At 44.2% G+C, this 15,132-nt stretch overlaps 1 protein-coding gene across 2 annotated transcripts in view; it reads left to right on the forward strand.

The window, feature by feature from the left end:
* LOC138537956 (complement factor H-like) overlaps positions 1-15,132 on the forward strand; it is a 498,187-nt gene that overhangs the window by 353,847 nt on the left and 129,208 nt on the right. For both annotated transcript variants that reach the window (XM_069641492.1, XM_069641493.1), the window contains one exon: positions 7,657-7,833. In XM_069641492.1, coding sequence (XP_069497593.1) covers positions 7,657-7,833 — 177 coding nt within the window. The remainder of the gene's footprint in view (positions 1-7,656; positions 7,834-15,132) is intronic.

Raw genomic sequence — 15,132 nt, forward strand, 5'->3', positions numbered from 1 at the left:
TGCATGCATCAATGTGGCGTTAACCCCCTGTTCCAAGAGCTGGAACAGGGGGTATTGGCCCTTGAGCCCAAGTTATCGGCCCTAGCAAAGCCATTAGCACATGTCCCAAGGGCTGGGACAGGCCTAATTAAAAGTATTTTCCTTAAGCAAATGGGAGGCCTTGCAGCATCCCGATCGCGAGAGGAAAACACTATTCCAAGATAGCCACCATGGAATGGGAAGAGGGCTTCCGGCCTTCGGGAGGCAAAAGGAAGGAGCGGCTGCGGCGACAGCACTCGCTGCAGCCGAAATGAGGTAAGTGGGGGGAGGGCATGCAAGGTGAGGGAGGTAAGGCCACACGGGGTAACCGGCCATCTGGTGGCATTTAACACGGGCTGAGAAAGCTGGTTTCAGTCCACGATCCAAGCCACGCTCAAAGGAGTGTCAGCAATTCCATTTATTTTATTGGTTCAATGTACAAAGAAACCTCATTTAATACCCCTACAATGACAATGCCACCATGAAATTCAGGGACAAGATCCAGGCTGTTTTTGGTCTGAATATTTTGTTTTATTTAAAATACGAAATCAGAATTAAAGGTAGTCCTCTAACTTTATGCTGGCAAAATTGCCCACAGTATTCCGTGCAAATAAGTACATCTGCGGCTTTGTTCCTGTGAGAGATAAAGTCAGTTCACTTAGTATGTGCTATGCATTCAACTATTGCGATGGCTACTGGGAGTTGTAGTGCCTTAATAACCCTGTCCAATAATGCTGCATGGTGCACTGGAGTGGCATCCGCTCAGAGGTACCCCCTCCTTTTCCATTGGTGTAGCCCTGCAGCACGTTTGACGTCACCAAGGCAGAGTCACTGTACACCGTCACTTCCTGCCCTGAGTGTTTCCCGATCGTGACATTAAGCGCCACAAATTATTTTGTCGAAAAGTGAGATGGTAGTCTTGTATTTGCTACAACCTCAAATTCCCCATTAGCTCTGTGCTGAGCCTGTATACATTTTTGAAGACCTGTCAATAAAGAGAACCTCTCCCCCTGCTAGCGCATTCTCCTTTACTCTTGGAATATCATCATAGAATGCTCACCCTCTGCCACAGGCTCAGCTACAAACGTGACAGGGTTCACTATTTTACCCCTGAATATTTTGATTGCTGCATTCGATATAACTACCTCATATGCAGAAGCCCTCTGAGATGTCAATGACCCATAGGTTTTTCCAAAATGTCAAACAAAGCATTCTCAACAAACAACGTCATAGAACACCCCATGGCAATACTAATAGACTTCTCTATTGCAAACGCAGCTGCTGCCAGCAATTGTTCGCAAGGAAAGCCCCTATCGTAACTGTATCTAGAATCCCACTGTAATATGCCTGGGGTTTGTACCCCAATGTAGTCCTCTGTGTAAGCACTGCTGTCATGACTGTCCCATTCGTATGTGAAAACAAAAATAATTCCTCATCGAAGTTGGGAATTCATAAAACTGGAGCTGTACAATTTGCTTTCTTTAATTCTTCAGACCCTCCCTCCATTTCCTCAGTCATGCAAAAGGGGTCTTGTGTATGAACTATAATCAAATACCCATGCTCTAATGTAGTTGCATAATCCCAAAAACTGCTGCATTTGTTTTATCGTGTGCGGTTTTGCTGTTTTCATAATCACCTCAGCACTTTCAGGTGTGACTTTCTTTCATTCATGTGAGATTAACTGACTTATATACAACACCTCTTCTTGATAATATTGCAACTTCTCCTTGTCCACTTTATATCCCTTGTCTGCTAGAATAGTCATTAACTGAATCAAATCTTGCCTGCACTCATCTTCTGTTGTGCTACAAACCAAAATATTCTCTACGTACTGCAGCACAACACTTTGGAAATCAATATTGCTTAGTTCCATCTGCAGGACCCTATTAAAGATCAATGGAGATTCAGAGTACCCTTGGGGCAAACGAGTGCTCTTCCGCTTAGCTTGGTGAACAGTAAATGATGTAAGGTCATTGGAGTCCTTATGCAACGGGATTGAGAAAAATGCATTTTTCAAGTCAATCACCTTGAAATATCGTGCCTCTGCTGGGATACTATGTACAATTGTCACCGGAATAAGAACTAAAGGAACTCTGCCTCTAAAATATGGTTAATTGGTCTCATGTCCTGGATAAATCTCCACGACCACCCCCTTCGATTTATTCACAGGGCACACCGTGGTATTACACAGTGACTCTGACATCACTAAAATACCTTGTTACATCAGGGCTTATATAGTCTTGAAAATACCCTCATATGCCTCTCGAGACATTGGGTACTCCCTTGATCGAGGTAAAATCGCACCTGGCTTCAGTTTAATCTTAACCTCCCCTATCCCCTTCAATAGGCCTACGTCATAGGGGCCTGCAGTCCATTAAGAGTTTGCCACTTTTTCCAAATCTTCATTAAAAAATGCTGGGCGCTGCCGCACTATCACCATTCGCTGTGGGATTTCTCTTTTCTCTATTCTGATCCAATATGTAATACTCATCCCGAATGTCACTTCATCATCTGCTGGATCATCTCTGAACATGTCTTCATTTGTGACGTCAGTCAATCTATACCCTTCCCCAATGGCAATCACTGTTCTTCATTGCCTGCCCTCGTCATCTGTTCCTTTGAGCATGGCCAATTCCCCTCGCACTATGGCTGCATTCAACTCAAGGGGAATAGTCTGTCCCCCCTCTTCGTCCATAGGTATCTGTGGCCTGAACAAAAACTCATTAGGTATTCCCATAATCTTTCTCACTAAGCTGGGTAGCCATGTCAACAAAATGCGTACCCCATAAAGAAAGACTTCTGGCTCTAATGGCATTCCTCGCAGAGCCATTTGCCCTGTAAACACCAATATAAAGTAGAACACACTATGACTTCATCAGTAAAGGAAATTGTCATGTTTGGCCTTGTCATTAAATCTCAGCCTAGAATGTTAACTGGTGTCTGTCGTGAATACAATAATGGAACAGTCATGTCACACTCTCCTATCGAGACTGATAATTCATCAGTGAAAGGAACTCTGCTTGTAGCTCCAGAGAAACCTTGCACATTCATGGCATTTCCCGATATTGGATATTTGCCCTCTTGTATACATGAACGAGTAGCCCCAATGTCTACTAAAAAAAGAAAAAGATTTGCCTCCTATGGTCACATCAACCCTTGGTTCCTCTTGAGGGTCTGGTGTCACCGATAGTACTGAACACATCAAGTTGCCCTGTGAGCTGTCCTATTGTGGGTACATGCTTATCCCCGTACCCGTAAAAGGACTTCCTCCCACCCCCTACTCTAGGTGTCAATAGCTGTCCTGTTTTTGCATTCTGATGTATATGCATGGGTGCATGCTGTGACTGCCCTTGCGGCGGATTCAATGGTGATTGCTGTGGTTGCAATGCCTGTTGCATTTGCGGCGCTTGTGCTTGATACACTGTCTGATCATGGGAAAACCCATCCCGAGCCTGTGAGCTATATGCTGGAGGAGAAGCTGCCTCCCCTCTTGAGAATTGCCAATTCTGTAGATACCCTTGGCTTCAACATGTTCGTTCAATGTGCCCTGTCATTCCACATGTCCAACATACATGAGGAGCTCTTCTGGCTAGCCCCCCTTGGTTGAATCCTCCTTGCACATTCTGATTATCGTTCTGCATATTTTGAAACCCGCCTTGGTTATTTTGAAAAACCACCCCTTCCTCTGTTACCCATTCCTCTGCTTTGCGGCAGAAACCCATTCCCTCCTTTATCCATTTTGCGTTGCTTATTCGCCTGTGGCGTACTTCGATAATTTCTTCTGAACTAACTTAGCTTCCTCTAGTTTTCTAGAATCTTCCTTCTTCTTATTTACTCCTGTAACAGCCGACAGTCATGCGCTATAGTCTGCATTTCTGCCCATGGCTTTGCTTTCATTTCCACTAATTTCTTAAACTGTCTCTGTACCTGATCCAGCAATCCCTGACACAAAATGTGGTAAAATACTGGCACTGATTTCCCCCATTGCTCCCTCATTGCCAATGTCTAGCATTCCTGAATACTTTGAATATAAGCAAGTGGATCTTCATCATCTTTCATCTTACGTGCCATAATTGCACCCAAATCTGACGTATCAGGATAATTTACCCTGAGTGCTCTCCAGACATCTGCTCTGCAATTATTAAATGGCGCTCCATTGTGCACTGTGTTCTGTGCCGTGCCACTTGAGTAACCTGCTCTCGTCCAAATGTCATCAGCCCTTTCCACCAGAATGGCTACTAGGAGATCCATAATGTCCCCTATGACTAGAGTATTTCCTCCTTTCATCTTCTCTACCTCATAAATCAATTTTCCTGTGCCCGCCATTAAGCTGGGAAGTTTGCATCTCAAATGATCCTTATCCATGTGTGGCCAGGGAATATACTGCAGTCTGGCCCCTTCGTTCTCCAATAAAGGGAACTACATGAACCCAAACCCGCAATCGGCTCCCATTGTCTGCCTATCCATAGTGGGGACAATGGTTCCTGATCGCCTTGTACCTTGCAATGACCTGAGCCTGTTCACATATAGTGATTTCTCTCCCTTCTTGCTATGCAATCGTCCTTTAGGTCACTCTGGATACGCCATGGGATCTGGTGTCCTATACCTAGGCTGGGTTAAATAAGACTATCTCACTTCCTTGTCTGTCTGCAGACATCCATCGGGACCGCATGCACTTTCTCCCTCCTCTACACAGAAGGTTTCTCTCTCTTCATCCAATATATCTAGACCCCAACTAGTATGGCTCTCATCCCCATCACCCTTATTTAAAGTCAGCCTGTCTAAGGACAAGGCTCTATGCTCGAGACTGAATGAGTCTCTTTCCTTGCTTCATGATTGGCGAACCAGGGACTTCTCTCCTTTCCCTCGGCTTCGCAATTTGCTGCTTTCTCTTAAATCTTGATAGTCTTTATCAATCCTATCTCCGATACTCCCTATTTTAAAATTCTCCTCTAGGGTTATCCTAGATGGTCGTGACGCTGCTCCCTGCGATGGGAGGAACTTCGAGATATGGATCTATGATATTACTGGGCTTGATTCCATTAACTCTTTCTAAATACAATCAGTCTTGGGTTCCCTTTGTCTTCTTTTTCGCTTCCCGTCTAACCCTTTCCTCTTCTTGTTGTTTCTCTTCCCTTCTTTCATTCTCTCTATGCTCTTCTTGTTCCCTTTGTCTTTGCATTCTTTTATCACGTAATTTCTGTGCTTCCTCTTCTTGTCTCTTCTTGCCTGTTGTCATACTTCCTTTGCTCCTCTGCCCTTTCTTCCTTTCTCTGCTGTTCTTCCTAATACATCTGTTCTTGTTTCTGCCTGCTCTTTCTTTTGTGCTCATCTTTTTTCAATCTTTTCTCTCATTCCCTGTCTGTTCTATCCTGTTCGTCTTGATCTCCCCTTTGCCTAACTCCCTCAACACTTTTCCCATCAAGCTTGAGAAATATCGGTCCACCCATCCATTTGTTCTGCATGAGTGTTACCTCATCAGCTTTATCCTTTTCTCCTTTCCATCTCTTAATCGCTCATTCTATATCTGCTGATATATTCGTTCGTTTCTCCTCCTTGTCCTGTGAGACTTTATAGATTTCCTCCTTTCCTTTAGTCTATTCAGGACTATCGTCACTGCTGTAAGTGGGTGGTTCATATATCGGATTGCTATATCCTGTCGCCGCTTTTAGTTCTCTTAACGGATACAATCCTTCATCTTTTGTACTATTGCCATTTATTTCAGGCAAGGTAAGGGGAGCAGAATGCTCAGAACGTTCCTCCCTACACTGATTAAGCCTCCAATCTTCAGGAGATGGATCTTCCCGCTCCTCCTGGTACATTTTCCAAAGCTCTAAACTAGCTACCCTCTTTTCCAATTTCTTCCCTGTGTACGCAGCGTGCAAGTATGGGGTTATGTGTTGAAAAACAGCTTTTGACAGCGATTCCCCTTGTCGCCATAGCATGAACATATTTTCTGCTGTACCCTTTACCCACTCTGCACTGTACTGTTTAAGTTAAGGCGCATGCTTTTGCAGCGTATTACACAAATGCATCAGTGGAGTAACATCCCCCATTGTGAACAGGCTCAATTGACTGTCAATATTTACCATTAGTTACACAAATACGTTTCAGAAAAATAACAAATATGAGCGCGCTCCACCCTTGACGCTCAAAGCCTCTACTTGTCAATTATCTCAACCTATCTGGTTCAGTCGGCACCTACAATGACTAAAAGATAGATAACTTTTATCTCTTCTTTAACTTCACAGTTTTACTCTTGTCGATCTTCAACACCTCTTTTCAATTCAAAATACACAAACAGACAAACAAGTTGACTCTTCACAAAAACACCATGGTACTCCTTTTCACCTAGCCCCTAAAATACCCGGATTGGAGTTTGAGTCATTCCCTATCATAAACATTTATGTGCCGCCTAATTACCCCCTTGGGGTTTCTAAATGACTGATTCTAGACCTGCCGTGAGGTAGGAAACCAGGCTCAACAGAATGCTTCCTCGCTCAAACACTTCTTATTATACACTAGACAAACCCCTGTTACTTTTCTTTATTACCACAATCCCATTCCCTTATTTTGCCAGTCCCCTCAATCTACTCACCATTAGTTTTTCGGCTCAAGGCCCTCTGTATCAGCCCCGCCTCCATTCAGCCACTGTCGCCTTCAGTCCGCTCAGCGCCTGTGGAAACCAGGAGGGATTTTGTGAAAGAGGGACCCGTCCCACCTGTATCGATTTTCTCGCAGGATTCGAAATCGGCCGCTCTCCACAGAAAACCTTGCGATCCTCTGGCTAGATGGCAGAGGGTGTCTGACTATCCGAAAACACTAGAGTCCTACTGATCAAAGGACCAGAACCATCCTTCATCTGCTACCAAGTGAACCAGTAGGCTCTTTAAGCGAGGTAGAGCTATCTGGGATGGATGTGGATGGAGATCTTACTCTTGCACCAATAAACAGACCGATGCAGGAAGTTGCCAAAACATTACTATTTTTAATTGCAATTGTCTAAAACAGGGAGTACAACGGGAGTACAACCAGCGTCAACGAGCAACCGTTTTCTTCAACTGTGCCATACTTTCAGCCCTTCTATTCATGGGGTCCAAGTTTGCAGTCATTTTGCTGGTGGCAGTAATGACTGCAACTCCCCTCATGGAGTCCAATGGGACTCCAAGAATGAGCATTTCCACCACACTGCCATAGCACTCATAATCCGGCAGCAATGGCAGAAACGGTAACAACCTTTCCCGGTATCCTGGCGGCTCTACTGCCAGGATACCGGCAAGGTTGGAGCGAGCCCCAATATTTGTAAGGTATGTTGTAGATATGAGAAAGCTACACACAAGAAATGTTCTTTAATAACATGTTTTTAAGTTACATTAAATAACATGACAAGAGGGACACTGCCTTAGTCCATTGGATATATTTGTGGTCTTTGAATGTAACCCTGGCATGAGGTAGATGTGTATATTAGCAACAAGACTGCTATCAGGACGTGGAAATCAGTACGAGGAGACAGCCTAACGTATGTCTTATTACACATATCATTGTTTTTCACCTGTAGCATTTCACCCACAACAGCCATACAGATGTTGTCTTCTGTAAAGTTAAACTGTCTTGACAACCACTTTTGTTTTATTTTAGGAGGCAGGTGTGGGCCTGCACCTACTATTCTCAATGGAGACGTTATTGGCACGCGAGAGCAATCATATAACTCAGGAGGTTTTGTGGACTACAAATGTGCAGCTAGTCATAAAATGTTTGGATCTAGCAGAGTGCGTTGCTTGAATGGGGATTGGTCTGCGATACCAGAATGTTTAGGTATGTACAAACATCATTATTTGTTTCTGTTAAATTATATTTATTAATGATTGGGAGACCATAACAACAAATTGATGAATATACATATTGTTGATGGATAATTTGTAACATGTAAGAATTATGAAATACAATTAACATTAGGTAATACATTTAAAAGTAATGCAAATGAAGCATACATCTTAAACATGAAATAATAGGAGTTGTTATTCAGTTTTCAAAAAGCACACATTATGCCCACCAAAAATAAGATAAGCACTAATTATCCTGGCCTGCATGTGCATTTACAAGTCAGGATAAATCTTGTATGTTGAGAGTGGTGCGATACAATGTGGGAAGCAGTACTTGAGAAAAATAGTGATGGGGGCTCATGTTCTTCCAACATAAATGGCAAACGATACACAGGCATCTCCCCACCCTCCGCTGGTGGCAGTGGATCACCCAACAACTGATTTATGTTTTTATTGTATAATTCATAAGAAAATCCCATGGACCAGTAGTACGATTTAAACAGACTTTAAATGTGAATGCATTTACCCTACCATGACACTATTCACATGATACGAGATTTACATTTCAAATAAATGTCAAATGGTGCATTGTAAGGTGCATTTTTTTATTATTTATTTGGTTTGGCTGATAAGATCAACCTTTCAAATACAACAATATACAAACAATTACAATATAAAAAATTCCAAAACACGTAGTTCATGAGGCGCATATTTAAACACACTAATATGCGGTTAAGATGACAGTAAGGAAAAATATTAGTCCAAAAATTCAAAAATTCAAAATACATAGATCGCAATGGCTAAATGCTAAGCAGATAGTCATTCAATTTCATTGTCAGCATTTGGTAAAATAGTGCTTAGATATTGCGTTATTGCCCCTCTGATTGCTAATTTCTTGCTTCCAAACAATTTAATCCATATTTCATTTTCATCCATTGGGGTGTAAACACATAATAAATCAGTAAAATAGAGTTTCCTTACTGAGATTAAAGCTGGGCAGCTCACTATTAAGTGCTGCAGAGTTTCACAAGAATTCATGTTTTGACAAAATCGACAATTAATTGATTCCTTAGGAACAAGGCCTCTCCTTAGGTAAAGACGTCTAATGTTCGGCGAGGGGAATTTAACCAGATAATCTGCCATTGTCCGTAATCTTTTTGGCCCGAACCACTGTTCATTAAAGTCCTTGTAGGAGCAGCATTTAGCTGTGTTACATATCCAATCATAGTGGAATAACTTCAACTTGGCTCGATCAGGGTTCGTTAGCAATGTTTCAAGAGATATGGAAGCATCGGCTAGGGCATACAACACAGAAGTCTCCATTTAGATACAAAGAAAGTTGGTGAACCCACGAGATGGTATGCAACTGAGATTAAGATATTATTGTTTGTCAGACCCAATAAGCATTTTCTGAATAAGGCACACAACTTCCACAATGATTGTGTGAATAGTGAAACCAAGCCCAATTCAAAGCGAATCATGGGAAGAGGAGTGCATTTCGGAAGTTTTAAAACAGACCTCCAGAATCGTGCTTCACATAGATCCTCATATATTACTCTTCATTGGCATTTTAGTATCAACTCCATACAGTAAAATTGGCACCACTTTTGCTTGATAGAACGCCATAATATGACTGTATGAAAATGTGCCATACCTATACACTAATATATTAATTAGCCTGAGATTTCAGTGTATTCAGTTTTAAATTCAGGGAGGCAATATAGGCAGTTTCACCGATGGTGTTGTAGATGGTTAAACCTAAATATTTATAGTTTGTAACATTCATTAATAAAACAGTGTGTAGTTGCCACTTATATTTTTTACCATGGGAAGTATTGTTACTTTTTTGACAGACAACTTGTGCACTGAGCAAAACCATACAGTGTGTTCACTTTTAAACTGTGCATTAGTGCAGTTTAAGCACATTTGCGCTCCTTTTCACAGCATGTTTATTTTATATTGTACTCTCACTGCTTTGTTCTCTCTTTTTAATTATGCTATTCGATTATGTTATTCTAGTGTTCCTTCTCTCATTATTTTTCCATGTTCCCTCTCTTCCCCCTTTTTTCTTTAATGTAACAATTATTTCTTTAGTTAGTTCCTCATGTCCTCTTTTATACTCACCCCATATTGTGATCACTAAATGTCTTCTTCTTTTCTTCTTGCTTCCATCTCACAGGTTCCTCCTTTGCTTTTCCCGTTTCTTTTCCTTTCTTCTTTTTCTCATTTAGTGCATTTCTCTTTCAATGATTCTGCCTTTACACCGTCCCTTCTGTTCTACCCCCTCTACCTCAACAGCCAACCCTTGGCTCTGTTAGCTCATCACCCCACAGCCTGTATGTTATGCCCTTCTCCATGGGGGTCTGTGAAGATGAAGCAAAGCTCGAAAAGCCATCAACGGTTAAGTGAGACAACTCCATTTTGGCTGGGGGGGGGCATGGGGCAAGGTGATTGCATCCCCCAAATGTCTCATCAGCTCCACATATTCTTTATCTCTCTAACCCCCGCGAGCCCCACACAAACACACATGTTCTCAAATACGCAATATCAAAGTGTCACACGCCTTCTTTGTACATATTGTCACACACTCTGTCCCAAGACTTCAGACACTGTCACACACACTCACTGTTTTGCACACACTGACCTGTACTGTCTTTCTCTCTTCCATACATACATGCACGCACACTCACTCACTAACCCAATGACACACAAACTCAGCTCTCATAAAGCATTTCTCTCACATGCACATAATGTGCAAGTCTCATAACCACATGCACTTTCCTATTACGCACTTTCTCATCCATGCAATATTGCATATGAGGGAGACGGGATGTACAGGAGGTGGTGGGCAGGTGTGCCTCTTAGCCTATGCCAGTGATTGCTATCTACTAACAGCTGGCATCCCTATGCATGGCATGTCATGGCATATCACCCTGTAATGAGCATAGGGAGATGGGCTTTCGTGGCATAACAGTGTAAAGGAATGCCGCTTCCCAAGTGCCAGCATAGCCGACCCTCATGTTCTCGCAGTTCCACCTCAGTACTCTAAATCAAAAGGAAGCCCAGATGAGAAAGAGGCCTGGCACACAACAAGACAACATTCCCTATTTTCAAAGATGATGGGCCTCATTACACGGTAGGCGGTAAGGGTTTACCGGTACCGGTATTTTACCGGTACCGGTAAACCCTTACCGCCTTACTACGAGGTCCCTTTGCGGGTTGGAGAATTTAACGCCTGCTTTTTGCAGGCATTAAAAACCAACCGCAAAGGGACCAGGGAGCTAATTACGGTACCGCAATTTGTGGTGCCGTAATTAGCACCTTCCCCATCCCATTATGCCCTATATGGCAAAAATGGGAATGGGGAAGGGCAATGGGGGAAGGGGGAATTACCACCCCAGCAACCTTGGAATAGGGCGGTAATTCCCCTTTCCACCAAGGTGGTGCCGGTATTTTACCTGCATGGACCAAGGTGCTAGTAGCACCTTGGTCCACCGCCATCCGTGTAATGAGGTCCGATGTGTATGGTCATGTTTCATGAGTGGCTTTTGCATCACCAGCACAATTATAAGAGGGGCCCTTACAAATCGCTGCCAGCATTTTAAAATCCTCGTCATTTATGATCAATTTTCTTTCCTCCTTTAGGCTTGAGGAATGCTTTCCTAACCATGGACGGGTTCAAGAAGCAAACACCTCTTTTAACTATCTCTTATACTGATAGGTTAGAGCTATGTTGGTCCTATGATGAAGACCTAGTGAGCCACTATAGTTATTTTATGTATAACACAAGTGTAGATCTGTGTTTAAATGTGTATTTGGTTAGCCTGTTCATCATAATCAGCTACACTTTACTGTGGACTGAGCCAAATGGAACATGGCATGAGAGGGGGCATTTTTACTTTTCCCTGTGGTCAAGGCGTGCATATAAACATAGTGCATCTTGCTCTTCTTTGTAAGTTGGACGAAATAGTTATACTGCATCGCTTGATCCCAAACTAGGTCCCACCGAGACCGTTCCTGCCCCTTGCAGGTTGTGAACGGTTTCTCCCTCTTCTTCCAAGGTTTTTGCCAGGCAGATGCTGTTGTGCTTGCCCTCCTGCCACATGCACGTCTCTGCCTCAAGGGTCACAGGTGGAGGGTATGGCTCCTGATCTGCCATTTCCCTCTAGGCAGGGCATGCCTTTCATGGCCTTGATTCTAGCTTCCTGCCAGCCTGCCAGGCCCCCAGGGGAAGTGACTTTGGGTCTGAAGAGTTGAGATGGAATTAGAGTTGCGTTAGCATTGGCTAATTCCTAGCTCTATTATGTAGCAGCACGCCTTTGAAGTAGGTGCAAGGTCCAGCACCATCCGGCATTGTTACTGTTTGTGGTACACAGGTTTGCATGGCTCTGCGTCTTGACTGGCTGCTTCTTTTCAATGGGCCAGGGGAACTTATTCAAGAGTGGGTCCTCCTATTTATTCTCTGCTTATTCGAGTTTCTGCTCCGACTGGTAAGTGTTTCCCAGAGACCTTGGCTCCATAGCCAGGTGTATGCTTCTCATCTTTATTACTTTGTCTTATAAGCAAAGTTCACTCAGGCCAAACAGATACCTAGCACAATACAGTAATAAGAAACGTTCAGGGTTTTTGAGTAAAGTTTGAGCATTGTCTACAAATCAGTTCTCCAAGTCTTTGCACTCTCAAATCCCCAGCCAGCAACCCCCACAAAAGAACACCGACCCACCCAGCCCCACCAACCCCCCCATCCCCTCCGTGACTGTAGTCCGGATGATCAACTTCGTCAAGTACAAGATTACACTAGTGGAACAATACAACACCCGTCTTTTATCCAATATTCAAGAAGAGGTAACAAAGATCTTGTCAGCCCCCAAGCCTAGGGCCCTCGGCCCTCGACCCTCGACCGTGCCTACAAACTTACTTCGCAAAGTGGGAAATTCGCTTTCTTACTTGACAGCAATGTTTTTAACGTTGTTTTAGTGGTCGCTTTTTGAAAAACAACTGGAAATCTTTGTGTCAAAGCCTTTCACTTGCTACTATATTATACAGTCAATTACCACTAGAGAAAATACTGCACTATGATGAACACAACCCTCCACAACGCCTGCAGGCCTCCAAATACAAGGACACGGGGGTCACACCTCAGAAGAGAGATTCAGGGAACAACATGCAAAGCATGGCTGCATTTTCATCCACTAGCCGACTACAGAATGCCATAGCAAGACAGTACTACCAACATTACCCAACAATGCCCACTGCTTCAGAAAATTCACTAATGACAGCTTGGAACAGAGTCCTTTCGTCATGCCTCATCAGTGTTTCATACACTTGATACACTTCTATATTTTTGGGGCATTTCTGTTCACCCAAAAACCCAGTTCACCATAGCCTGCTGTCCCCTGTCGGGCTGGCCCGGATTAACAAGACTGCCAATCTGCTACTGAGGCTCACTCTGAAGCATGTCAGGGCTTCCTTTTCGAGAAAGCTGGATTTGAGGGTCCTAGTATGACGGGTGACATTGTTCTGCTCCTCCATGTCTCAGACTGCAACGCTGCTACTGATGCACGCTCTCATGTGAATCAGGGCCATCTTGAGAGTAGGGCTGACGGCTGGCAGTGAATTGTTCCTTGATGGTCTGAGTGCGACACTACTCTGCTCTGCTATGGCCCAGACTGTTTTCCTGTTATAGATGTGCACACTCAAGTATGTCAGTGACAGCTTTGAGGGTAGGGCTGAACTCTGGTAGTGAATTTCTCCTCAGGGGATCTAGTCCAACACCGCACTGCTCGACCTAGACTGGCACGCTGCTATTGATTAGGGGATCCTTGTTTCAGGATAGCTTAAGTGTCGGTGGGGCTTTCGGTTGACAATGATTTGGATCGTTTTGGTTTTTAGAATAGTGTGCCTCACTAGAAACATGGACGTTTCAAGGTTAGAGCCCTGATAAATGCAGAGAGAGAAATCCTACCCGCAATTTGTTTTGGTTGTCCTAAACTTCACTTTATTTCTAAGGATTTCTGTTCATGAAACAAGTAGGTGTTTTACCAACCCTCACTAGGGAGGTTCTAATGAAGACATTTTGAATAAAAAACACTTGAGAGCTTGAGCACAATGTCTCTGTTTGGCCTAATACAAGCAAAGTCAGAAGTGGGTTGGTGAGCCATGACACTATGGGCCTCCATTCCGGGCTCCATTACCCAGTTCCTGCAATGGGGACTTACCGGGTTACTCTGACATAGGAGGACCCGGTAACTCCTCCTTGCAGGAACCCATCCCCATTCCCATTTGAGCCCCATAGGGATAACCTGGGTATCACTGGTCAGTCTTTGGCGTGGTTGACCTCTTTCCTCTCCAATCGACCCTCCCAGGTCCAACTGGGGTCTTTACTCTCTGACATCTTCTTCTCTACCTGTGGTGTCCCCCAGGGATGTAACCTCTCTCTCTGGCTGTTCAACCAGTATCTGGCACTTCTTGCCCACTGCATCGCCGCTCTCTGCCCCAACTTTCAGTGCTATGCGGATGATATCCAGCTCATCTTCAGGCTTCCCTCGGCCTCCTCTTCTCCTTCCCTCATCTCTGACTGTCTTTCTGCTATCCAGGAATGGTGTGCCGCCAACGACCTCTGCCTTAATGCCAGTAAGACTGAGATTCTACTAATCGGCACACCCACTCCCTCCTTCCCTGTAGCTCTTTGGCCGGTCTCTCTGGCCCTCTTCCTCCTCCTACCTGCAAGGCCTCCTTCTCTCCTCACATTTCCGACGTCTCTAAGAAGTCACACTACCAGCTACACCTCCTCAGAGGTATCCTTCCTTTCCTCTCCTTCCCCCAGAAGCTCACTGTCTCCAGAGCCCTGGTTCTCTTGAAGCTGGACTACTGTAACAGCCTCTAGCTAAATCTGCCCGCCTCTACTCTCCGCCCTTTGCAACTCATCCAGAACAGGACTGCAAGACTTGTCCTTGGCCTCAAGACCAGGGATTGTATCTCTCCAGGACTGAAAACATTGCACTGGCTCCCAGTGACTGCGAGAATCAAGTTCAAAACCCTCTGCATTGTCCACAAGGCCATCTGGGGCCTTGGGCCAAAATACCTTCAACTCTCTCTTCCTAAATATCTTCCTTCCCGAGCTCTTCGCTCATCCGCCTCCAACTCCCTCAGGGTCAGTCGCTTCTCTAAACAACGAGTTGGGGGCAGATCTCTCTCCGCTGCAGGGGCCTCCCTCTGGAACAGCCTTCCTACCTCCTTGAAACTTGAGGAGAACCATCTCCGGTTCCGGAAGCACCTCAAAACCTTCCTC

Source organism: Ambystoma mexicanum, chromosome 1q (assembly GCF_040938575.1).
Source record: "Ambystoma mexicanum isolate Mex_15411 chromosome 1q, UKY_AmexF1_1, whole genome shotgun sequence".
Taxonomy (NCBI): domain Eukaryota; kingdom Metazoa; phylum Chordata; class Amphibia; order Caudata; family Ambystomatidae; genus Ambystoma; species Ambystoma mexicanum.